At 48.5% G+C, this 26636-nt stretch overlaps 1 protein-coding gene across 3 annotated transcripts in view; it reads left to right on the top strand.

The window, feature by feature from the left end:
• Positions 1-25167, top strand: part of LOC134341141 (zinc finger and BTB domain-containing protein 16-like) — a 43946-nt gene extending 18779 nt beyond the window's left edge. Inside the window, exons 2-6 of one of the 3 annotated variants that reach the window (XM_063038924.1) lie at positions 4344-4928; positions 5812-5906; positions 8260-8430; positions 13066-13233; positions 21566-25167. In XM_063038924.1, the coding sequence (XP_062894994.1) occupies positions 4351-4928; positions 5812-5906; positions 8260-8430; positions 13066-13233; positions 21566-21795 (1242 nt within the window). In that variant the 5' untranslated portion in view covers positions 4344-4350 and the 3' untranslated portion in view covers positions 21796-25167. Of the gene's footprint in view, positions 1-2082; positions 4929-5811; positions 5907-8259; positions 8431-13065; positions 13234-21565 lie in introns of those variants that run through there. The other 2 variants (XM_063038922.1, XM_063038923.1) reach the window with 2 other exon arrangements.
• Positions 25168-26636: the final 1469 nt, after the last annotated feature.

Genomic DNA, 26636 nt, shown 5'->3' with positions numbered 1-26636 from the left:
ATAGGTGGGTTGCTGAATTGTTCTGTGATCAGGTTGGGGTTAAATAGGTGGGTTGCTGAATTGTTCTGTGATCAGGTTGGGGTTAAATAGGTGGGTTGCTGAATTGTTCTGTGATCAGGTTGGGGTTAAATAGGTGGGTTGCTGAATTGTTCTGTGATCAGGTTGGGGTTAAATAGGTGGGTTGCTGAATTGTTCTGTGATCAGGTTGGGGTTAAATAGGTGGGTTGCTGAATTGTTCTGTGATCAGGTTGGGGTTAAATAGGTGGGTTGCTGAATTGTTCTGTGATCAGGTTGGGGTTAAATAGGTGGGTTGCTGAATTGTTCTGTGATCAGGTTGGGGTTAAATAGGTGGGTTGCTGAATTGTTCTGTGATCAGGTTGGGGTTAAATAGGTGGGTTGCTGAATTGTTCTGTGATCAGGTTGGGGTTAAATAGGTGGGTTGCTGAATTGTTCTGTGATCAGGTTGGGGTTAAATAGGTGGGTTGCTGAATTGTTCTGTGATCAGGTTGGGGTTAAATAGGTGGGTTGCTGAATTGTTCTGTGATCAGGTTGGGGTTAAATAGGTGGGTTGCTGAATTGTTCTGTGATCAGGTTGGGGTTAAATAGGTGGGTTGCTGAATTGTTCTGTGATCAGGTTGGGGTTAAATAGGTGGGTTGCTGAATTGTTCTGTGATCAGGTTGGGGTTAAATAGGTGGGTTGCTGAATTGTTCTGTGATCAGGTTGGGGTTAAATAGGTGGGTTGCTGAATTGTTCTGTGATCAGGTTGGGGTTAAATAGGTGGGTTGCTGAATTGTTCTGTGATCAGGTTGGGGTTAAATAGGTGGGTTGCTGAATTGTTCTGTGATCAGGTTGGGGTTAAATAGGTGGGTTGCTGAATTGTTCTGTGATCAGGTTGGGGTTAAATAGGTGGGTTGCTGAATTGTTCTGTGATCAGGTTGGGGTTAAATAGGTGGGTTGCTGAATTGTTCTGTGATCAGGTTGGGGTTAAATAGGTGGGTTGCTGAATTGTTCTGTGATCAGGTTGGGGTTAAATAGGTGGGTTGCTGAATTGTTCTGTGATCAGGTTGGGGTTAAATAGGTGGGTTGCTGAATTGTTCTGTGATCAGGTTGGGGTTAAATAGGTGGGTTGCTGAATTGTTCTGTGATCAGGTTGGGGTTAAATAGGTGGGTTGCTGAATTGTTCTGTGATCAGGTGGGGGTTAAATAGGTGGGTTGCTGAATTGTTCTGTGATCAGGTGGGGGTTAAATAGGTGGGTTGCTGAATTGTTCTGTGATCAGGTTGGGGTTAAATAGGTGGGTTGCTGAATTGTTCTGTGATCAGGTTGGGGTTAAATAGGTGGGTTGCTGAATTGTTCTGTGATCAGGTTGGGGTTAAATAGGTGGGTTGCTGAATTGTTCTGTGATCAGGTTGGGGTTAAATAGGTGGGTTGCTGAATTGTTCTGTGATCAGGTTGGGGTTAAATAGGTGGGTTGCTGAATTGTTCTGTGATCAGGTTGGGGTTAAATAGGTGGGTTGCTGAATTGTTCTGTGATCAGGTTGGGGTTAAATAGGTGGGTTGCTGAATTGTTCTGTGATCAGGTTGGGGTTAAATAGGTGGGTTGCTGAATTGTTCTGTGATCAGGTTGGGGTTAAATAGGTGGGTTGCTGAATTGTTCTGTGATCAGGTTGGGGTTAAATAGGTGGGTTGCTGAATTGTTCTGTGATCAGGTTGGGGTTAAATAGGTGGGTTGCTGAATTGTTCTGTGATCAGGTTGGGGTTAAATAGGTGGGTTGCTGAATTGTTCTGTGATCAGGTTGGGGTTAAATAGGTGGGTTGCTGAATTGTTCTGTGATCAGGTTGGGGTTAAATAGGTGGGTTGCTGAATTGTTCTGTGATCAGGTTGGGGTTAAATAGGTGGGTTGCTGAATTGTTCTGTGATCAGGTTGGGGTTAAATAGGTGGGTTGCTGAATTGTTCTGTGATCAGGTTGGGGTTAAATAGGTGGGTTGCTGAATTGTTCTGTGATCAGGTTGGGGTTAAATAGGTGGGTTGCTGAATTGTTCTGTGATCAGGTTGGGGTTAAATAGGTGGGTTGCTGAATTGTTCTGTGATCAGGTTGGGGTTAAATAGGTGGGTTGCTGAATTGTTCTGTGATCAGGTTGGGGTTAAATAGGTGGGTTGCTGGGCGGCACTCATTGGACTGCAAGGGCCTGTCTGTGCTGGATCTCTAAATAAACGGGCACGTCAGAGGTAGGTTTTTATTAAACAGAGAGTGGGGGGTGAGTGGGATGTCCTACCAGGCGTTGTGCTAAAGGCAGATACGTTAGGGACATTTAAGAGACTTTTAAATAGGGACATGAATGAAAGGAAAATCAAAGTTCAAGATACATATATTATCAAAGTTTGTATACAGTATACAAGTTTGAGATTTTTCTTCTTGTAGGCAACCACAAAACAAGAAACACATAGAACTCATTTAAAGAAAAACCCACACAAGACCATCAAACTCCCAAAGTGCAAACAAAACCCAAATCGTGCCAACAATAAAAAGTAACCATTAACTGCAGAGACCCCAAAATTGAATCCTCAGTGCTGTGCTGATGGCCACAGGGTTAGTTCACTGTGGAAGCACTCAGATGAAATCATGAAAATTGTAAAAAAAAAAGTATACAAAAAAACACAAGGAACATGAATTGCAGAGATCCGGAAACAAGTTCACAACCGTGGAGCGCTCAGTCGAGCCTGTCCAGTAGCCCAATGGTTGCAGGAACCTAAGGCTCCTGCACCTTCTGCCCACCAGTAGCAGTGAGGGAGACCAGTCAGATGGTGCTGAACACATTTCGGGTCAGCGATGCCTCTGCCTCCACAGATGCTGCTCGACTGACTGAGCTCCTCCACTGGTTTGTTTTTTGTCTTCAGATCCTGAGGAGTGGGTGCAAACAGCATATGCTGCTGCTTCTGAGATGGGGGTGGGGTGGGGAGGGGGTTGTCACCGTTCAAAAATCAGGAATTGCTAATTGAAGGCAATTATGTCATAACTTTTTATTTACATACGGCGTGGAATAGGCCCTTCTGGCCCAGCGAGCTGCATCACCCAGTAGCCCAATGATCTGAACCCGAGTCTAATCACCGGACATTTACAAAGACCAATAAATCTACCAATGGGAGGAAACCAGAGCACCCAGAGAAAAGCCATGAGCACTCAGGAAGGAACAACGGAATCAGGTTTATTATAACACCGTAAGATACAGGAGCAGAAGTGGGCCATTCAGCCCATCATGTCTGCTCCGCCATTCCATCATGGGCTGATCCAATTCTTCCACTCATCCCCACTCCCCTGCCTTCTCCTCATACCCTTTATCACTGTCATGTGTCATGAAATTTGTTTCTGAATACGCAAACTTGCTTATAGAGAATTCCAGAACTGGACTCCGAACTTTGACCGCCTGAGCATTAATAGTGTCATGTTATCAGTTTTATAAAACTGATTAGACAGCATACGGAATATTGCATTCCTTCATGGCAGGAAGTATATGGAGATTTTGGAAAGGATTATTCCCCTTAGACATTTCATCTTTCACCCGTATCCTACCTGTGACCTCTAGTTCTAATCTCACCCAACCCAAGGGGATAAAAACCTACCTTATTGACATCTCTATAAAATCTCCCCTCATTCTCTTGCGCTCCAGGGAATAAAGTTCCACCATATTCAACATCTCTAACTCCCAGCAACATTGTAAATTTTCCCTGCATTGTTAGGTTAATTAGCTTGGCACAACATCGTGCACCACAAGGCCTGTTCATCTCCTGTACTGTTCTATCAGAGGCAGGAACCAGAGGAGAGGTGATTATACCTCATGCAGGGGATGAGGTTTATACACCTAGTGAGTGTACAGAATAGGAAAGAGGGGTTATAACCCCAGTGAGGGTACAGGTGTAACCCAAGTTAGAATGCAGTGATCAAGTGAGGTGATTATATCCAAAGTAGGGTAGGGGGGGGGGGAAGGAGGGTTATATTCTATATGATATGAACTCATAGACCTAGCTACAGTATGGAGCAGAAGGGGAGCAGGATTGTACTCCACTTTGCAGGTAGAGAGGCCACAGAAAGGTTATACCCACAGTGAGGAAATAGGGGCAGGGAAGTAGGTTTATACTCCCAGTAAGAGTATAGGGAGCGGACTAAGTGTTTCCAAGATGGGGGGCAGGGGTTGATTAAAGTCAGTGGGTATAAAGGGACAGGAGGACAGGATTTTTTCCTCAGTGAAATAGGGGCGGGGGGTTTATACCCTAATGTAGATAATATTACATAGATAGTTACTTCCCACTTTTAACCCGCATTCCCCCTCTTTCTGTCCGCAGAGTTCCGATGCCCGAGGGGGCCACCGGCCCGGGGCCCAAGCCTGTCAGCATGTCTAGGATCCGCCTACGGGACGCGGGCTACCCGGATCAGCTGCTGGGCAGGGCGCAGCGGCTCCGGCAGCGGGCTAGTCTGTGCGACGTAGTGATCCACGCCGGCGGCCAGGAGTTCGCCGCCCACCGTCTGGTGCTGGCCTGCGCCAGCCGCACACTGGAGCGCCTCTTCCAGTCGCCTGGTCCCCGCTACACGCTCGACTCGCTGGCCGGCCGCACCTTTGCCCACATCCTCGATTATTCGTACACCGGCGCGCTGGATGCACGGACCGATGAGCTGGGCGAGCTGCTGCGGGCCGCCGGGCTGCTGGCCATGGACGGTCTGCGCCAGCGCCTGCTGGAGGCAGCCGCAGGCCTCCAGCTCTCGGTCGCAGCCGAACCCCCACTGCCCCGCGGCAGTGTCATCACCTCTCCAAGCGGTCGACCGCTACCCGTGGTTACCACCGTCCCACTCGGACGTCACTGGCCAGCACTGGCACCGGAGGACCAGGCCACCGGATTGCCTGGCGGAGCGATGCCGGAGTCCAACCCGAGGTGAGAGAGCAGGGGGCGGGCGAGGCGGATGGCGATAGGTCCGTGCGTCGTTTGTGTCATCAGTGGGTAGAGCATAGCTGGAGAGGGCGGAGCGTAGGGGGTAACAGAGATGGGGACAGAAACAGGGCCCGAGTGGAGTGTGTCAGCAAGACTAGTAGGGGGCTAGGGCTGGAAGGGTCAGAGAGACTGGAAGAGATGAAAGGACCCCAGAGATTACCGAGACGGGAGAGATCAAGGAAACAGGGTAGGCTGTAGGAGCAGGAGTTGGCCACAGAGATGGGGAAAGGTGTACAAACAGGAGAGATCATGGAGACGGTCTGAGGTGTAGGGACCTGAGATATAATGGGGAGAGCTGAGAGATCACGCAGACGGGGGTGGGTGGGGGAGGGGTTGTAGGGACCTGAGAGATAACGGAGATGGGGAGAGGTATAGGGACCTGAGAGATAACGCAGACGGGGAGGGGTATAGGGACCTGAAAGATAACGCAGACGGGGAGGGGTATAGGGACCTGAGAGATAACGGAGATGGGGAGGGGTATAGGGACCTGAGAGATAACGCAGACGGGGAGGGGTATAGGGACCTGAAAGATAACGCAGACGGGGAGGGGTGTAGGGACCTGAGAGATCACACAGACGGGAGACACAGAGAAGCGGGTAGGAATCTGAGGGAGTCGCGGACAAGAAGCAATTTGAGATAAATCCCTATTGTCCTTTACTCAGTGACTCCCTCCAGCCCCTACACCCCACCCCACCTCTGTAACCCACAGCCCTCCCTATTTCAATTAACACATATCTCCCCTGCTCTGTTCCCAACCCTCTGAGATTGATTGTTTTCAGTACTGGTGCTTTCTTGCCTTTAAGCCGCGTGCCCTGTTATTTTGCAGACCATTGGAGCCGGTGAAATCCTACCCCTGCGACGTATGTGGGAAGGGGTTTCTAGATAGTCTGCGCCTCCGAATGCATCTATTGGCACACGCAGGTACTGGGTCTGTTCACCAAAGGGGCTTCAGCGTGCGGGTGGTATGTGGGGCAAGGAAGGAGCTGGGCGATAAGTAAGTTAACCACGTGGTGGCTTCTCGCAAAGATCACTTAGCTGTGGTTTGGAGGATTTGAAGATTCTACACTTCAAGTTGAAAAGTGAAATAAAACCTTTAACTGCTTGCGTGCCTTTATTCTACCTCGTGTGTGTGTGTGTGTGTGTCTGTCTGTCTCTGTCCCTCTTTCTTTCTCGTCTCCCTTCTCTGCCTTTGCTCTGTGTATGTCCCTCTCTGCCACTCTCCCCACACCCCTCCCCTACCCCCCTCTCCACCCCTCCTCTACCGTTTCTCCTCCACCCTCTTCCCCTTACACCTCTTCTCACCCCTCACCCCTCCAACCCTCTGCACCCTCCCTCGTCCCTCCCACCATCTCAGTTTCCTGACTGACTGGTAATCTGCTGTAGACATCACGCGTGCAGTGTTGTGTGCGGTTTACATGAAAGAACATACAGTACTGACGCCCATCCTGCCGGCGGTCTTGTATCCAGCCCCGTGCACTGCTGAGGTCACAGAACAGGGATCCAGGCTGGGTAGAAAGTTTCACTTTGGGGAGGGGATAGGGGGCAGGATGGGGTGGGAATGGAGGGGGGAGGTGGGCTGGAAAGCACCTCGTGTCAGCAGTTGTGCTCATCTCCTCAGCCAAACCGCCTTCTCCTGCTGCCACCCCACTCCATCTCCCCCCGCCGCACCTTCTCCCCATCCACGATCTCTGCCCACCACAACTCCTCCAAAAATCACGTCATTCTACCTGTCTCTCACACCCTCCCCCCACCCCCGTGCTCCTCACTGTCTCTCCATTCCTCCCCCACCCCCCGGCAGCCGGCAGTGCCGTGTGACAGGTTGCCCACTTTGTCTGCGATAACGATCTGTATTATTTCGCTTTTCCTGTTTTGCAAACACCTCAAGCAATTGGTTGAATGTATAACATCACCGATCAAAACTCTGATAGGGACCGTAAGAACAGCGTATGTGTCAAATGTTTCTCATCACAGCCTGGGTCCTGCTCTCATCTCTGTAATAGTTCCGAGCAGAGAACCACAGGTCAGTGGATTTTTATCCAGGGTGGAAATGGCTAATATGGGGGGGGGGCATCATTTTATATTAATTGGGGGAAAGTATAGCAGGGATGTCAAAGAGAGATTTTTCAACACACATTGGGTGTATGGAACATTCTGCCAGGGGTGAATACACAGGCAGATACATTAGGGATATTTAAAAGACTCTTCAATAAGCACATAGGTGAAAGAAAAATGGATGACTATGAGAGTTAAGCAACACACGTCAGAGTTGCTGGTGAACGCAGCAGGCCAGGCAGCATCTCTAGGAAGAGGTACAGTCGACGTTTCAGGCCGAGGCCCTTCGTCAGGACTAACTGAAGGAAGAGTTAGTAAGAGATTTGAAAGTGGGAGTGGGAGGGGAGGATCCAAAATGATAGGAGAAGACAGGAGGGGGAGGGATGGAGCCAGGAGCTGGACAGGTGATTGGCAAAGGGGATATGAGAGGATCATGAGACAGGAGGCCCAGGGAGAAGGAAAAGGGGGAGGGGGGAAAACCCAGAGGATGGGCAAGGGTATAGTGAGAGGGACAGAGGGAGAAAAAGAATGTGTGTATATAAATAAATAACGGATGGGGTACGAGGGGGAGGTGGGGCATTAGTGGTAGTTAGAGAAGATTGTTCAGAGTTGTTAAACGGTCAGAACAACATTGTGGGCTGTGTTATGTTCCATTTAGCATTCATTCCCCGCCCCCCCAGTATTTTGCTCAGTGTCTGAACCTTCCCAAACAATCCAGTGGTGCATAGCTCTGGGTTTGCGTGATGGGACAGTGTGGAGTGAACTTCACTCTATGTCTGACTCCAGGAGTGTGTGATGGGATGGTGTCGAATGAACTTCACCCTGTGTCTGATTGCAGGAGTGTGTGATTTGATGGTGTGGAGGGAGCTTCACTGTGTGTCTGACTCCAGGAGTGTGTGATATCACAGTGTGGAGGGAGATTCACTCTGTGTCTGACCCCAGGAGTGTCTGATGGGACAGTGTGGAGGGAGCTTCACTCTGTGTCTGACCTCAGGAGTGTGTGATGGGGCAGTGTGGAGGGAGCTTCACTCTGTGTCTGAGCCCGGGAGTGTGTGATGGGACAGTGTGGAGGGAGATTCACTCTGTGTCTGACCACGGGAGTGTGTGATGGGGCAGTGTGGAGGGAGATTCACTCTGTGTCTGACCCCGGGAGTGTGTGATGGGACAGTGTGGAGGGAGCTTCACTCTGTGTCTCACAGTCTTTTCTTTTGCTTTCTCACAGGGAATGAGCAGGTGCCCCTGTGCTTGCTGTACCACAAAGGTTTGGAGACGCAGTCTGCCACACTGCAGCCCCTGGGCACTCATAGTGAGGCCAGCACCTACACTTGTAGTGAATGTAACCGCCCCTTCCCCAGCCCCACAGCATTGAAACATCACTTAAAGTCACATACAGGTAAGAAATATTCTCTTTCAGAAAAATACTCTTGTGGCCTCTTTATTAGGTGCACCTGTACACCTGCTCGTTAATGCAAATATCTAATCATCCAATCATGTGGCAGCAACTCCATGCCTGAAAACATGCCCACTTGGTCAAGAGGTTCAGTTGCTCAGACTAAACATCTGAATGGGGAAGAAATGTGATCTAAGTGACTTTGACTGTGGAATGATTGTTGGTCCAAGACACTGTGGTTTGAGTATCTCAGAAACTGCTGATCTCCTCGGACTTTCATGCACAACAGTCTCTAGAGAGAATGGTGTAATAGCGGTGTGCAGAAAAGCATCTTTGGATGCTCAACCCGTCAAACCTTGAGGTGGATGGGCTACAGCAGTGGATGACCACAGGTACAGGAGGTAACTAATAAAGTGACCCCTGAGAGTATACTCCATCATAAAACAGTAAGTTCTTGGTTATCCAGAATATTCACGTAACTTTGCAAAGGTTATGGAGACACGAGAGGCTGCAGAAGGTGCAACCTCGACGCCAAACAAGGAACTCAGCATGTTGGGCACTTCTGTGGGAGGATAGGAATTGTTGATTGTTTGGGTTGAAAGCCACCTCGTGACCAAGACCAGAATGTCTTCTCAGCACTCCCTCCCTCCTCTCTATAACGGCACTCTCAACCTTGAAGTCGGGTAAATTGGTGTGATGGTACGAACATCAGTTTCTTTAACTTCCTGTAATTTCTCCCCTCTCCCATTTCTCTCTGTTTCCACTCCCCATCTGTTTTCCCTCTTATCCCTTCTCTTGTCCTCAACTGCCCATCACCTCCCTCTGATGCCCTTCTCCTTCCCTTTCTCCCATGATCTAGTCTCCTCTCCTATCAGATTCCTTCTTCTTCGGCCCTTTACCTCTTCCACCTCTCACCTCCCAGTTTCTCCCATCATCCCCACCCACCTTACCCCCTCACCTGGTCTCAGCTGTGACCTACCAGCTTGTACTCCTTCCCCTCTCCTCACCTCCTTATTCTGGGTTCTTCGCCCTTTTTCAATCCTGAGGAAGGATCTTGGCCTGAAATGTGGACTGTTTATACCCCTTCACAGATGGTGCCAGACCTGCTGAGTTCCTCCAGCATTTTGTGTGTGTTTTCACACGTACTGAGGTACATGCTTTGCCACTTGGACAGCTCATTTCATTGCAACGGTGCTTCGTGGCAGTGAGGTGATACAAAGGGGAAAACAAAATAACCAAACATAAAGTATTACAATTATGGGGAAAGTGCAGGCGGGCAATAAGGTGCAAGGAGCACAACAAGGTAGGTTGTGAGGTCAAGAATTTTCCTTACTTACTAGGAAACCATTCAATAGTCACATAGCAACAGGATAGAAGCTGTCCTTGAGCCTGGTGGTACGTGCCTTCAGGCTTTTGTATCTGGTGCGAAAGGGGAGAAGAGAGGATGTCTAGGGTGGGGTCCTTGGCTGCTTTACCAAGGCAGTTTTCATTTCACCTATGCGTATGACAACGAACTCACCTTTGACCCAATCCTGTCTGCCAGCCCATTCTCTACACAGTCTGCTGTCTTGGTTTATTGCTGTCACTTCGTTTTGCATACTGTTCATATAGATCCATTCAGTGCATCAGTGCTCTGAGGTAGTACAAGGGAAAAGCAAAAACAGTAAACGTTTCTGCCACCCACCTACCCTCCCTCTTACCCATCATCTGCCAGCTTACTCTCCTCCTCTTCCCCCACCTTTTTCATTCTGGCTTCTGACCCCCTTGCTTTTCTGGCCTGTCAAAGAGCCAAGCCCCAAAACATAAATTCTTTGTTCCTTTCCGTAGATGCTGCCTGACTTGCTGAGTTCTTCCAGCATTGTGTGTGTGTGTGGTACAGGAAGGATGTGGAGGCTTTGGAGAGCGTGCAGAAGATGTTCACCTGGATTAGAGTGTATGGCCTATAAGGAGTGGTCAAACAAATTTGAGATTGTTTTTTCCAGAGGCTGAGGGGAGAACTGATAGAAGTTTATAAGATTTTGTGAGGAAGAAATAGAGTAGACAACTGGTATCCATTTCACTAGGGTTGTAATGTCAAAAACCAGAGGGCACAGGATTAATGAGAGAAGGGGAAAGTTCAAGGGAGATGTTTAGGGAAGAGTTTTTTTACACAGAGATTGGTGAATGCCTGGAATGTGCTGCCGGGGTCATGGTGGAGGCAGATTCAACAGAGATGTTTTAAAGATAGACACATGGATACATAGTGAATGGATGGATGTGGACACTGTGTAGGAAGAAGGGATTGGTTTGATATGGCATTGTGTTCAGCACGGTGAATTAAATTGGTTTATTATTGCAACATGTACCGAGGTCGAATGAAAAAGATTTGTTTAGCAAGCTGTCTGTGTAGATCCTTTGAGGTAATATGAGGGAAAAGCAATTAACAGAAAATGTTTTAAATGTGAGACTTCTGCTATCACCCAGTGCAGCACCAGTAACAGTAATACTGTTATATGTTTAACTATGTCACTTATACACTTTATGTCAACTTGTACATCTATAAAACACCTTTTTTTTTGCTAATATTATTTTATGTATTAATGTACTGTGTTGTGCACCTTGGTTCCGGGGAATGTTGTTTTGTTTAACTGTATAAATGTGTACTGTTGAATGACAATAAACTTGAACTTGAAATTCCTATCCTCCAGCGGACTGTGACTCAAAAGTCAATCAAATTAGCAATTCGATAAATTTTCTTCCAGAACTTGCATGTGAAGAGTCAGTTCTAGTTCATCCAAAAGATCAAATTTTTTGTTTAAATTTAATTGTCATCCAATTCTACACAGCTAAACGAAACATTGTTCCTCTGGGGTCAAGGGGCACAACATAAGCCATATGGACACACAGCTGATGCGGTGTCCCAGAGCGCGTACGGTACACACAGTGACACAGTACGTATGGTCACATACATTCACACACAGCATATACAGTCACAAATAGTATTAGCACAAGTCCCTGGGTGGCGTGGCCTGAAGATAGACAGGTTGACATTAATTGCAAGATGCACGTTTATGTATGACAGTATAATGTCATTGGCAGTATTAAAATAAAACTAGCAGTCATGTAAATGTATGAAACAACACCAATATACCATTAGACCATAGACCATATGACATAGGGGCAGAATTAGGCCATTCAGCCCATTCAGCCTGCTCCATCATTCCATCATGACTGTTCCCGGAACCCATTCAACCCCAGTAATAATTGAGAAGTGACCAGTGCAGGATGAGAGTGTGTCTGTGAGTTGGGGTTGGAGGGTGCTACAGGGCATTCTGACAGGGTATACATGTGAGCTGGTTGGCAGCAGGGCGCTAACAAGTCTAACAGCTTAGGTCTAATTTAGGGCAGTACAATTGCAGGCTGATTAACAGCAATAAAGTTCTGTTGTAAGTTGGCATATTGACAAGAGCACAGTCATTGATTTGACTTATCTTGTTGTATTTTATAGTGATAGAGTTTTGCCTTAAAATACATAAATGTATTATAACAGCAAGATGGTTCAGAAAGATGAATGGGGAAGAAATCTCATTGACACCACCCGCATATTGAAAGGCCTGGACAGAGCAGAAATGGAGAGGATGTTTCCTATAGTTGGAGAGTGTGGGATCTGAGCACACAGCCTCAGAATATAAGGAAGTCCCTTTAGAACTGAGATGAGGGAGAATTTCTTTAGCCAGAGGGTGGTGAATCTGTGGAATTTAATGCCTCAGAGGGAGGTACAGCCAAGTCATTGGGTGCATTAAAGGAAGAAGATGATGGATTAATTATTGAATGATGGAGCATACTCGATGGGCCAAATGTCCTAATTCAGCTCCTGTATTTTATGGAGGCACAAGGCAGTGCAGATGCTGGAATCTGGAGCAATGTACAAAGTTCTTGAGGAACACAGTGGGTCAGGCATCCTCTGTGAACAATTGACATTTCAGGATGACATCCTTCATTGGGCTGGAGAGAGTCAGTGCAGGACAGCCAGTGTAAAAAGATGGAGAAATGGGGGGAGCAAGAGCTGGCAAGGGAGGGGGGATCCCACAGTAGAGTAAGTTAAAGCGGAGTTGATTGTCACACACGAGTCCACGTATGCACAGGTGCAATGAAAAACTTACTTGCTGTAGCAACACAGGCCAGAGCGCCAGATAAGCAGAATTCACAAGAAAAATAACTTTTATAAGAAACAACACAATTAGAACAAAGAAACAGCCCACTGTAATGCTAAGGGGTCATATGGTTGGCTTCTTTCTCAAGACAGCGGGAAACGCCGACAGAGTTCTCCACCCTCCCCCACCCTCTTCCCCCTACCCTCTCCCTGCTTCCACCCTCTCCCCTTTCTCACCCTCTCCCACGCTCTCCACCCTCACCACCCTTCTCCCTCCCCACTCCCTCCCTCCATATACTACCCTGAGATTCATTCTCTTGAATGAAGAATGAAGAACAATAGAATGAAGAAATACAACAGAATCAATGAAAAACTACACACAAAGACTGACAAACAACCAATGTGCAAAAAAATGAGAAATAGTGCAAATACAACAATAATAATAGTAACAAACAAGTAATTAAATAAATAATACCAAGAAACTCTTGCCTCACTCTCTCCCTCAGGAGACCCTCCACAGGTCTGCGCCTGCTGCCCCCATCGCTTCCACCACGGGGAGCCGCCCGGCGGGAATCGGCGGACTCAGCAGAGCGAGAAACCCTTCCGGTGCAGCCACTGTCACAAGCGGTTCAGCCTAAAGCACCAGCTGGAGACGCACCTCAGGATCCACACTGGTGAGGGAGGACGGGGGGGGTGGGGAGTTGCTCTTTTACATGCCACATGGGTGCCGGTACCCCAGATACAGTGGACGAGATTTATCCCGTTGTGGGATTGGTGGTGTTATTTTGCTGTGTACCTAGGTACAGTGGGCAAGGAGGATTTATCACTGGACTCCTACCATTTCTTTGGCCGAGAGGTGTCTGTGTCCCATGTAATTTATGAAGCGTGAGAAGCTGTGGATCCAGATTAAAGATTAGCTTCATTTGTCATAAATACCTCAAAACATTGAAAAATACAGTGAAATGCGTCATTTTGCCACAAGTTGCACCATGATTCTGGTGCCAACACAGCCAACCCTCAACTCAGTATTCCTAACTGGTACGTCTTTGGGATGTGAGGGGAAACTGGAGCATCGGCAGGAAACCCACGCTGTCACGGGGAGGACATACAACTCCTCACGGACGGTGGCAGGAAAGGAAAGGAAGCGTTAGGCTATGCTAACTGCTATGCTGCCGTGCCATGGCTCCTCAAGTTCTATCTGTGCTTCAGCTATGCGCTCCTGACCTTCAGTGTGGGGGACGGGACGGTGAATCACTCAGTGCTTTGCTCCTACTTCTGGACGGAGTGGTCATTCACGGGTCTATGTGGTGGGCGTTCACAGGTTCTGCCTGATTGACACCTCCCAGGGTACATCCTTGCCCGCATTAGGTTCAGTGAGTTGTGGGCCTGCTATGTTGGTGCCAGATGCATGGAGGCACTGGTGGGCTGCCCAGTACGTCCTCGGACTGTGATGATCATCAACACCAACAATGCGTTTCAATGACAAGGGAAAATCTGCAGATGCTGGAAATCCAAGCAACACACACAAAATGTCAGAGGATCTCAGCAGGCCAGACAGCATCTATGAAAAAGAGTACAAGCTGAGTCCCGCTGAAGGATTTTGGCCCGAAATGTTGACTGTACTCTTCTCCATCGATGCTGCCTGGTCTGCCGAGTTCCTCCAGCATTTTGCGTGTGTTGCAATGCATTTCACTGAATGGTAGGAACCCTGCTGTGCGTCAGCATTGCCACCTAGTGGTAGCTGCTGGAGAACCAAGTCTCCTCCACATTCAGAGTACACTCCAGGCCCTCACGCTGTCCACCAGTCCCAGAACACCTTCAGCCAGCCAGCAGATATTGCACAGTCCTTCTCCAGCCATGCCTGGACTCACACATATCCATGGGGCCTGACTTCAGACCTTGAGGGATACCGGGGAATGAACTACAGAGACATTTGTATTATCATTAGCCATGGGTGAGGTGATGGACGACCAGAGGGTTACTAATGTTATGCCTTTGTTTAAGAATAAAGGCACCATGGTAGCATAGTGGTTAGCGCGACGGGCTGTCAGAGTTCAGAGTTCAGTTCCGATGTCATCTTTAAGAGTCTATACATCCTCCCCGTGGAATGTGTGGGTCTCCTCTGAGTGCTCTGGTTTTCTCCCACAGTTCAAAGACATTCTGGTTAGTAGGTTAATTGGGCATTGTAAATTGTCCCATGATTAGGCTAGGGTTCATCAGGGGATGCTGGATGGTGTGGTTCAAAGGGCCTGTTCCATGCTGGGTCTTAATAAATAAAAGAAGGACTGCAAGACCAGCCAGGAACTACAAGGCAGTGTGAGTAATACGCATTGTGGGAAAGTTACTTGAAGGGATTCTGAGAGACAGGGACTGATTCGGGACAATCAGCATAAGTTTGTGTACTGGAAGTTGTGTCTCAAGAATTTGAGTTTTGTTTTAGAACATATAGAACATAGAACATACAATAGTACGGCACAGTACAGGCCCTTCGGCCCACGATGTTGTGCCGACCCTCAAACCCTGCGTCCCATACAACCCCCCACCTTAAATTCCTCCATATACCTGTCTAGTAGTCTCTTAAACTTCACGAGTGTATCTGCCTCCACCACTGACTCAGGCAGTGCATTTCACGCACCAACCACTCTCTGAGTAAAAAACCTTCCTCTAATATCCCCCTTGAACTTCCCACCCCTTACCTTAAAGCCATGTCCTCTTGTATTGAGCAGTGGTGCCCTGGGGAAGAGGCTCTGGCTATCCACTCTATCTATTCCTCTTAATATCCTCTTTAAAAAGACATGACTAAGAGGACTGATGAAGGCAGGACTGTGGACACTGTCTACTTGGATTTCTGCAAAGCTTTTGACAAGGTCCCACAGGGTAGGCTAGTCTTCAAGGTGGGATCACATGGGATCCAGGGTGAACTGGCCAATTAGATACAGAATGGTCTTGGTGGTGGGGGGGGGGCGGTCAGAGGATGCTACATACAGTAGAACCTAGAACAGTATATCACAGTACAGGCACTTCGGCCCACGATGTTATCCTACTCCAAGATCAATCTAACCCTTCCCTCCAACATAGTCCTCCATTTTTCATTTATCGACAGTGTAAAGTTTAGTGATAGTGAGGAGTTTTTCCACTCTTGAGGCTTGAGCAGGGATTGATGTTGGGACTGCTGTCATCTGGATTAATGATTTGGATGTGAAAGTAGGTGCCATTGTTCGTAAGCTTGTGGATGACACCAGAATTGATGGTGTGATGAACGGTGAGGAATGTTGTCTGAGGTTACAACCAGACCTCGATCAGCTGGGGAAGTGGGCCAAAGATTGGTCGGTGGAATTTAACTCAGACAAATGTGAGGGGTTGTATTTTGTGAAGTTAAACCGGGTCAGGACTTGCACAGTGAGCTGCAGAGCCCTGGGAACAGAGGGACCCAGGGGTTCAGGTACGTGGTTCCTTGAAAGTGGTGATGCAGGTGGGCAAAGTGGTGAGAAAGGAGTTTGGCACATGGGCCTTCATCAGTGAAGGCACTGAGTACAGAATCTTGTCACCTTACAGCTGTACAAGATGTTGTACTTGGAATATCGCGTGCAGTTCTGGTCACCCAGCTCTAGGAAGGATGACATTAATCTGGAGAGGGTACAGGAAAGATTCACGAGGATGTTACCAGAACTGGAGGAGAGACTGGACAAGCTGAGACAGTTTTCCTAGGAGTGAAGGTGACCTTAGAGAGCTTTATAAATCCATGAGGGGTACAAATAGAGTGGATGGTCACAGTCTTTTGTCTCCCAGTTTAGGGTAAAGATTTAAAAGCTGGCCTCAGGCAACTTCTTCGCCCAGAGGCAGTGGGTTGTGAAACGAGCTGCCAGAGGATGTGGTAGAGGCAGGTACCATTGCAAGACATCTTAACATTTAATATTAATAATATTTTACATTTTGTATTGTAACATAGTTTTGTACTGGAAAACTGCTGCAAAACATGTCAGTAATAACAAGCCTGATTATGATGTTATATGTTAGGAAAGATTTAGAAGACCATGGGTCAAGTGAAGACAAAGTGGACCAACTCAGATAACTCAAAGTCCTGATGAGGGGTCTTGGACTCCTGAATGGCTACCTTAGCCAGGTCCAGCATACACCCGCGATTCTGCAGACGTTGGAAATCTTCAGCAACACATACAAAACACAAACACGTGGAGGAACTCATCAAGTCAGTCAGCATCTCTGGAGGGGAATAAACACAGAAATGTAGAAAACCTACAGCACAATACAGGCTCTTTGGCCCACATGTCCTTACTTAGAAATTACCTAGGGTTATCCATAGCCCTCTATTTTTCTAATTTTCTATTTTTCTAAGCTCCATGTACCTATCCAGGAGTCTCCCTCATCCGCCTCCACCATCGTCACTGGCAGCCCATTCCACGCACTCACCACTCTCTGCATAAAAAACTTACCCCTGACATCTCCTCTGTACCTAATTCCAAGCACCTTAAAACTGTGCCCTCTTGTGCTAGCCATTTCACCCCGGGAAAAAGCCTCCGACTATCCACACGATCAATGCCTCTAATCATCTTGTACATTTCTATCAGGTCACCTCTCATCCTCTGTCACTCCAAGGAGAGAAGGCTGAGTTCACTCAACCTTTTCTCATATGGTATGCTCCCAAATCCAGGCAACATCCTTATAAACACAAACATGAGGAAATCTGCAGATGCTGGAGTTTCAAGCAACCCACATAAAAATGCTGGTGAACGCAGCAGCCCAGGCTTGGCCCGAAACGTCGACTGTACCTCTTCCTATAGATGCTGCCTGGCCTGCTGCGTTCAACAACATTTTTATGTGTGTTGCTTGAACATCCTTATAAATCTCCTCTGCACCCTTTCTATGGTTTCCACATCCTTCCTGTGATGAGGCAACCAGAACTGAGCACAGTACTCCAAGTGAGGTCTAAACAGGGTCCTATATAGCTGCAACATTACCTCTTGACTCTTAAACTCAATCCCACAATTGATGGCCTTCTTAACCACAGAGTCAACCTGCGCAGCAGCTTTGAGTGTCCTATGGACTTGGACCCCAAGATCCCTCTGATCCTCCACACTGCAAAGAGTCTTACCATTAATATTATATTCTGCCATCATATTTGACCTACCAAAATGAACCACCTCAAACTTATCTGGGTTGATCTCCATCTGCCACTTCTCAGCCCAGTTTTGCATCCTATCAGTGTCCCGGTGTAACCTCTGACAGCCCTCTACGCTATCCACAACACCTGCAACCTTTGTGTCATCAGCAAATTTACTAACCGATCCCTCCACTTCCTCATCCAGATCATTTATAAAAATCACGAAGAGAAGGGGTCCCAGAACATATCCGAGTCACACCACTGGTCACCGACCTCCAAGCAGAATATGACCCGTCTACAACCACTCTTTACCTTCTGTGGGCAAGCCATTTCTGGATCCATAAAGCAATGTCCCTTTGGATCCCATGCCTCCTTACTTTCTCAATAAGCCTTGCAAAGAGTACCTTATCAAATGCCTTGCTAAAATCCATATACAGTACATCTACTGCTCTTCCTTCATCAATGTGTTTCATCACATCCTGAAAAAATTCAATCAGGCTCGTAAGGTACGACCTGCCTTTGACAAAGCCATGCTGACTATTCCTAATCATATTATGCCTCAAAACAATTGACAATTTTAGCCAAGACCCTTCATCAGGACCGTAGAGTCTATTTCTGCCTCTCATAATCTTATAAACTCCTATCAGGTCTTCACTTAGCCTCAGCTGTTCCAGAGAAAACAACCCAAGTTTGTCCAACTTTTCCCTTACAGCTCACACTCTCTAATCCAGCCAGCACCCTGGAGAGCCTCTTCTGCACTTTCTCCAAAGTCTCGACATCCTTGGAGTGACCAAAACTACTCATCAATTGCAGCCTAAACCAGCGTTTTATACAGCTGCACCGTGACTTCCTATTTAACATAGAAACATAGAAAATAGGTGCAGGAGTAGGCCATTCGGCCCTTCGAGCCTGCATCGCCATTTATTATGATCATGGCTGATCATCCAACTCAGAACCCCGCCCCAGCCTTCCCTCCATACCCCCAGATCCCCGTAGCCACAAGGGCCATATCTAACTCCCTCTTAAATATAGCCAATGAACTGGCCTCAACTGTTTCCTGTGGCAGAGAATTCCACAGATTCACCACTCTCTGTGTGAAGAAGTTTTTCCTAATCTCGGTCCTAAAAGGCTTCCCCTTTATCCTCAAACTGTGACCCCTCGTTCTGGACTTACCCAACATCGGGAACAATCTTCCTGCATCTAGCCTGTCCAATCCCTTTAGGATTTTATATGTTTCAATCAGATCCCCCCTCAATCTTCTAAATTCCAACGAGTACAAGCCCAGTTCATCTAGTCTTTCTTCATATGAAAGTCCTGCCATCCCAGGAATTAATCTGGTGAAACTTCTTTGTACTCCCTCTATGGCAAGGATGTCTTTCCTCAGATTAGGGGACCAAAACTGCACACAATACTCCAGGTGTGGTCTCACCAAGGCTTTGTACAACTGCAGTAGTACCTCCCTGCTCCTGTACTCGAATCCTCTTGCTATAAGTGCCAGCATACCATTCGCCTTTTTCACCGCCTGCTGTACCTGCATGCCCACTTTCAATGACTGGTGTATAATGACACCCAGGTCTCGTTGCACCTCCCCTTTTCCTAATCGGCCACCATTCAGATAATAATCTGTTTTCCTATTTTTGCCACCAAAGTGGATAACTTCACATTTATCCACATTAAATTGCATCTGCCATGAATTTGCCCACTCCCCCAACCTATCCAAGTCACTCTGCATCCTCTTAGCATCCTCCTCACAGCTAACACTGCCACCCAGCTTCGTGTCATCCGCAAACTTGGAGATGCTGCATTTAATTTCCTCATCCAAGTCATTAATATATATTGTAAACAACTGGGGTCCCAGCACTGAGCCTTGCGGTACCCCACTAGTCACCGCCTGCCATTCTGAAAAGGTCCCGTTTATTCCCACGCTTTGCTTCCTGTCTGCTAACCAATTCTCCATCCACATCAATACCTTACCCCCAATACCATGTGCTTTAAGTTTGCACACTAATCTCCTGTGTGGGACCTTGTCAAAAGCCTTTTGAAAATCCAAAGATACCACATACACTGGTTCTCCCCTATCCACTCTACTAGTTACATCCTCAAAAAATTCTATGAGATTCGTCAGACATGATTTTCCTTTCACAAATCCATGCTGACTTTGTCCGATGATTTCACCGCTTTCCAAATGTGCTGTTATCACATCTTTGATAACTGACTCCAGCAGTTTCCCCACCACCGACGTTAGGCTAACCGGTCTATAATTCCCCGGTTTCTCTCTCCCTCCTTTTTTAAAAAGTGGGGTTACATTAGCCACCCTCCAATCCTCAGGAACTAGTCCAGAATCTAACGAGTTTTGAAAAATTATCACTAATGCATCCACTATTTCTTGGGCTACTTCCTTAAGCACTCTAGGATGCAGACCATCTGGCCCTGGGGATTTATCTGCCTTTAATCCCTTCAATTTACCTAACACCACTTCCCTACTAACATGTATTTCGCTCAGTTCCTCCATCTCACTGGATCCTCTGTCCCCTACTATGTCCTCCTTAGTGAAGACAGAACCAAAGTAATTATTCAATTGGTCTGCCATGTCCTTGCTCCCCATAATCAATTCACCTGTTTCTGTCTGTAGGGGACCTACATTTGTCTTTACCAGTCTTTTCCTTTTTACATATCTATAAAAGCTTTTACAGTCAGTTTTTATGTTCCCTGCCTGTTTTCTCTCATAATCTTTTTTCCCCTTCCTAATTAAGCCCTTTGTCCTCCTCTGCTGAACTCTGAATTTCTCCCAGTCCTCAGGTGAGCCACTTTTTCTGGCTAATTTGTATGCTTCTTCTTTGGAATTGATACTATCCCTAATTTCTCTTGTCAGCCACGGGTGCACTACCTTCCTTGATTTATTCTTTTGCCAAACTGGGATGAACAATTGTTGTAGTTCATCCATGCAACCTTTAAATGCTTGCCATTGCATATCCACCGTCAATCCTTTAAGTGTCATTTGCCAGTCTATCTTAGCTAATTCACGTCTCATACCTTCAAAGTTACCCCTCTTTAAGTTCAGAACCTTTGTTTCTGAATTAACTATGTCACTCTCCATCTTAATGAAGAATTCCACCATATTATGGTCACTCTTACCCAAGGGGCCTCTCACGACAAGATTGCTAATTAACCCTTCCTCATTGCTCAAAACCCAGTCCAGAATAGCCTGCTGTCTAGTTGGTTCCTCGACATGTTGGTTCAAAAAACCATCCCGCAAACATTCCAAGAAATCCTCTTCCTCAGCACCTTTACCAATTTGGTTCACCCAATCTACATGTAGATTGAAGTCACCCATTATAACCGCTGTTCCTTTATTGCACACATTTCTAATTTCCTGTTTAATACCATCTCCGACCTCACTACTACTGTTAGGTGGCCTGTACACAACTCCCACCAGCGTCTTCTGCCCCTTAGTGTTACGCAGCTCTACCCATATCGATTCCACATCTTCCCAGCTTATTTCAACCCCGTTTACTCTGTCTATGCTTCTTGTAAGCCTCATTGGGTCACCCCTCAGCCTCCAGCACTCCAGTGAACTGTTTATTCCCTTCCATAGGTGTTGTCTTTCGTGCTGAGTTTCTCCAGCATTTTGTGCGTGTTACTGTGCATTTCCAGCAACAGCAGCATCTCGTGTGTTTCTAACTTGGGCAGGCACTTTGTTTGACATGGAAGAGATGGGCTGAAGGGCTGTATAGTATGATACATGCCAGTGATGAGAACTGGAAGTTGACCCGAGAACCCAGAGGTTCTCCGATGCCTAACCCCAGGAGTGAGTGAGTGAGTGTGTGTGTGTGTGTGTGTGTGTGTGTGTGAGGGAGAGTGTAACTATCCTGTCTTTTACCACCCAGGTGAGAAGCCTTTTGAGTGTAAGCTATGCCGCCAGCGCTCTCGTGACTATTCGGCCATGATCAAGCACCTGAGGACCCACAACGGCGCCCTGCCCTACCAGTGCACCATCTGCCGCCTGTACTGTTCTAGCCTCGCCTCCATGCAGAAGCACATCAAGTCACACAAGCCCGAGGAGGTGCCCCCAGAGTGGAGGCTGGAGGAGACCTACCTGTATGCCTGCTACATATGACTGGGCCGCAGAGGTTCCCCGACAACCCTTCACATTAAAATGTGGGACTATTTCTCGGCTAACTCTCTGAGTGGACTTCAGCACAAGAGGACCCACAACCTTTTGTCATGGTCTGGTCCATGAAGTCCGCATTCCGGTTCACGGTCCGGTTTGTGGACTCAGGACTCCGGGTCTTCCAGCTGTCCCTTGTTTTGGCTGAGTTAATCATAGGCACCTGATTCCCATCTTGTGGCTTGGAATATAAGTGGCCTTGGAGTCAAGTGTGGGCTGCTGGTTTGTCTTGTCAAGATCCTCTGGGAGCAACCTGCTGATGGAAGGCTAGAGTGGCCACTTGCCATCTTTAGGCCACGTTGGGGAACAATCCCATCATGGAGCCTTGCTGTCAGTAATCTGAGCTGTCTTTGTGGTATGGATTCAGCTGTTTCCTGGGCCAGTTGAGTGCCGTCAGCCACTCCGAGCTTGGTAGGGATCCGGCTATTTCCGTAGCCAGCCGAGGTCGCTGGCCGTAACTGCAACTCGGAGAAACCCCGAAACAGAGATGGAACTGTCTGTCATTCTTCGATGTTTGTCTCTTCTTGACCTCACCTCCGTGGGGTAAGTCAGGCGTTCTGCCATTGCCCTGCGGGGTGGGGGGATCTGTCTTGTCCTTGCCTCTGTGGGGTAAGTCAGGCCGTTCTGCCTTTGCCCTGCAGGGGGCTCTGTCTTGTCTTGTCCTTGCCTCCGTGGAGTAAGTCAGGCCGTTCTGCCGTTGCCCTGTGGGGGGACCGTCTTGTCTTGTCTTTGCCTCTGTTGGGTGAGTCAGGCCATTCTGCTGTTACCCGACGGAGTGACCTTTCCCACCTTGGTGTGGAGAAGAAGTTGAGTCCTGGCTTGTCTAAGTATAAGTCCCAGCTCCATGTCTATGTACTGTCCTATCTCATGTTGGTGTCCCGGCTTTTCGAAGGATAAGTCCCGGCTCTATGTTGATGTTCAGTTCCCAGTCTGTCTCCGAACTCCAGCCTCCGAGTTATCAGCCACCGCATTCCAAGACCCAAGACCTGAGCCTGCAGCCTCAAGACCCAAGACTCCAACCTGCAGCCTCAAGACCCAGGACCCCAGCCTGCAGCCTCAAGACCCAGGACCCCAGCCTGCAGCCTCAAGACCCAAGACTCCAGCCTGCAGCCTCAAGACCCAGGACCCCAGCCTGCAGCCTCAAGACCCAGGACCCCAGCCTGCAGCCTCAAGACCCAAGACTCCAGCCTGCAGCCTCAAGACCCAGGACCCCAGCCTGTCTGCAAGCTCGAGCCTCAGGACCCCAGCCTGTCTCCAAGACTCAAGACCCCAGCCTCAAGACTCAAGACTCAAGATTCAAGCCTCAAGACCCCAGCCACGTCCTGTAGTCATGTCATATCCTTGCCAGGTTCTGGGTCCATGTCCAGTCTCTGGCTCGGAGCCCAAGCCCAGGCTTCTAGTGCATAGTTCCTTGTCCAAGTTCCCTGTCTTGTCCATGTCCTAGCCCAAGTCTGCGTTCTTGTCCACGCTCCTTGTCTGTATCCTGTCATGTCTCTACTCTAGTCAAGTCCTGTTCCTCGTACTTCAGTGTCTGTGTTTTGCATTTGGGTCCGCTACCAGCGGCCCCATTGTGACACCTTTCTCTTCCTCTCCTCCGGTCCCTCCATCTCTTCCCCACCCCATCAGCAGACCAACGCACACCCCGGAGGATAGCTCTTTCCCCCACATCCCCGCACCAGTTCTGTCAATCTCAGCCGGCCCAGTGAGTCTCTGCTGAGGGACTGTCAGGTTCTTATCCTCCCTTCTGAGCACCAGCAGCTCCAAAATTTGCAGAATGGCTTCTCCAGAGGGGGTTTCTAGCAAGCTGGTCAAATAATGGGTGTTGTTGTTCAGAGACTCCACCTGTCTCCTAATGCCTTCCCCCTCAGACCTCCCCTTTCCCCACTCCTCCCCACTCAGGGCAGATAGACAACCCACCCTTGTTCCTCTTTCTCTGACCCTCATGACTGTTCCAACTGACCACTGCTGAATTTCTACCTCATTCCCATTCCCCTGAACATCCATCCAGCTTCCAAATGAACTCAGTGATGGACCCTCTGTGGGGGAGAGAATTCCAGACTCCCCTCCCCCAAACTCCTTAACCCTCTGGGTGAGGAAATATCTTCCCATCTCATGATTTTTCTTATTCCCCATTCTGGTTCCCCTCTCACACCTTCTCTTCTCCTCACCTACCCATCATCTCCCTCTGGTGCCCTTTCTTCCATGATCCACTGTCTTCTCCTATCAGATTCCTTCTTTGCCTCTTCCACCTATCACCTCCCAGATTCTTAATACATTCCCTTCCCTCACTCACCCTCACATAGTGTCACCTATCACCCTCCATCTTGTACTCCTTCCCCTCCTTTCACCTTCTTAATCTGGCATTTTTCTCCTCCCTTTCCAGTCCTGATGAAGCGTTTTGGGCCCGAAAGGGCGACTATTCATTTTCAGATGCTGCTTGACTTGCTGAGTTCCTCCAATGTGTTGCTTAAGATTTCAAGCATCTGCAGAACCTCTTCAGTTTCTGCCTTCCTATCCCTGACCCTTATACTCAGACTCCCTTGCCCCCCCATGCCCTTATCCTGGGAGGGGGTTGAGATAGATGGGAAACAACCTCCCTGGTGGGACTTTAAGCCCCACTTAAAACACATCCCCTAAGCTCAGCGTGGGCTCCCCTCCAGGGTATGGATTCCCTGTCAATCTCACGAGAGTTTGGGAGACAGGAGGGATGGATCATTTGGCTGGTGGGGTGTATGGGGGTTCCTTCTACCCAGGAGGGGATGGGACATTTCCACCTGCATCCTCTTCCCAACCCCTCTTCTCTCCCCTCAAACCACAGCAGGTTGTAGGCACAGAAGAGCCAGGTGCACCCTACAGCTCCCTCCCCTCTCAGTCCCCAGGTCAATGAGGCCGCTCTTCCCTTCACCTGCTTACTCTCCCACATCAATTATGTGGCTCTCTTTCACACACCCTTTGAGTTTCAAGTTTTTGCCAAGGACTCATGTTCCCAGGGTCTCAATGCCATGAAAATCAGTAGCACAGTATGTTATAAACATAAGCTAAATTATTCAAAACTCCCAGGAACCACAAACACAAAGAAAACCCCATGAGATTAGTAACATACATGAAATGCTCGAGGAACATAGCACCTGTGGAGGAGACTAAACAGTTTGATGTACAAAATTAGTGCTAGTGGAGGGAAATAGAGTATGATGATGGATGTCACCTTCGTGAGTCCCTGCCTCTTGTAGATGTTCCTGGTTGGTGGGGAGAGATGTATCCATGATGGAACTGGCTCACTCCCACTGCTTTCTACGGCTTCCTGTTCACATCCGGTATGCAGGCAGCTCGAGAGGGTGGGGGGGAGGGGGCAACACCAAAGGATCTCAAAACCCTTCAGAGGGGGCAGAGTTTGGGTCAAATTGAGAGTGAATCTTGACAATTTGATGGGAAGACTTGGTTCTGCAACTCCAGCTGTTGGTGGGAAAGGGAAGGTAGAAGGAGGAACTGCCTTGTGCTACCGGGAATGCCCGCAACCAGTCTCTCCTCCCAATCCTCTCAAACTACAGCTCAGTTGAGTATCCTGTAGGTTCAGCACCCTACAGTGATGGTGCATAGGTGGGCAGAGGGTGGCTGGAGACGTTCCTGATGGGTCTGCACCCTCGGTGAGGGTGGTTGGATAGGAGGAAGCCAGCTGGAGATGTTGCCGATGGTTCTGCAGCCAAGGTGAAGATGGAGAGTGGCTGGAGATGTTCCTGGTGGTTGTACTGTGGCCACTCTTACTGCTTCATTCCAAGGCCTCAAAGAGTTGTCGCTGCACTCAAGGAGACCATCTCAAACTGATGTAGCATCAAATCCCTGTTTGCTGCTGTCCGTTTTTTTTGGGGGGGGGGTTAGGAGATGTAATTAAAGTATATATTTTCTATTTAGATGGAGTTTGTGTTCATGTCTTCACTGATCTGATAAATACATTTGTATCATATCAACATCTGCCAGCTTCATTCTGTGTCTGACCCCAGGAGTGTGTGATGGGTTGGTGTGGTGGGAGCTACACTCTGAGTCTGACCCCGCGAGTGTGTGATGGGACAGTGTGGAGGGAGTTTCACTCTGTGTCTGACCCTGGGAGAGTGTGAGGGGACAGTGTGGAGGGAGCTTCACTCTGTGTCTGACCCTGGGAGAGTGTGAGGGGACAGTGTGGAGGGGGCTTCACTCTGTGTCTGACCCTGGCAGAGTGTGAGGGGACAGTGTGGAGGGGGCTTCACTCTGTGTCTGACCCTGGCAGAGTGTGAGGGGACAGTGTGGAGGGAGCTTCACTCTGTGTCTGACCCTGGGAGAGTGTGAGGGGACAGTGTGGAGGGAGCTTCACTCTGTGTCTGACCCTGGGAGAGTGTGAGGGGACAGTGTGGAGGGGGCTTCACTCTGTGTCTGACCCTGGCAGAGTGTGAGGGGACAGTGTGGAGGGAGCTTCACTCTGTGTCTGACCCTGGGAGAGTGTGAGGGGACAGTGTGGAGGGAGCTTCACTCTGTGTCTGACCCCGGGAGTGTGTGATGGGGCAGTGTGGAGGGAGCTTCACTCTGTGTCTGACCCCGGGAGAGTGTGAGGGGACAGTGTGGAAGGAGCTTCACTCTGTGTCTGACCCCGGGAGAGTGTGATGGGGCAGTGTGGAGGGAGCTTCACTTTGTGTCTGACCCTGGGAGAGTGTGATGGGACAGTGTGGAGGGAGCTTCACTCTGTGTCTGACTCTGGGAGAGTGTGAGGGGACAGTGTGGAGGGAGCTTCACTCTGTGTCTGACCCTGGGAGAGTGTAATG

The sequence above is a fragment of the Mobula hypostoma genome (genome assembly GCF_963921235.1).
Source record: "Mobula hypostoma chromosome 8 unlocalized genomic scaffold, sMobHyp1.1 SUPER_8_unloc_1, whole genome shotgun sequence".
Classification (NCBI taxonomy): Eukaryota; Metazoa; Chordata; class Chondrichthyes; order Myliobatiformes; family Myliobatidae; genus Mobula; species Mobula hypostoma.
Note: the sequence above shows the minus strand (reverse complement) of the source record. Positions and strands in the feature narration are given on the sequence as shown.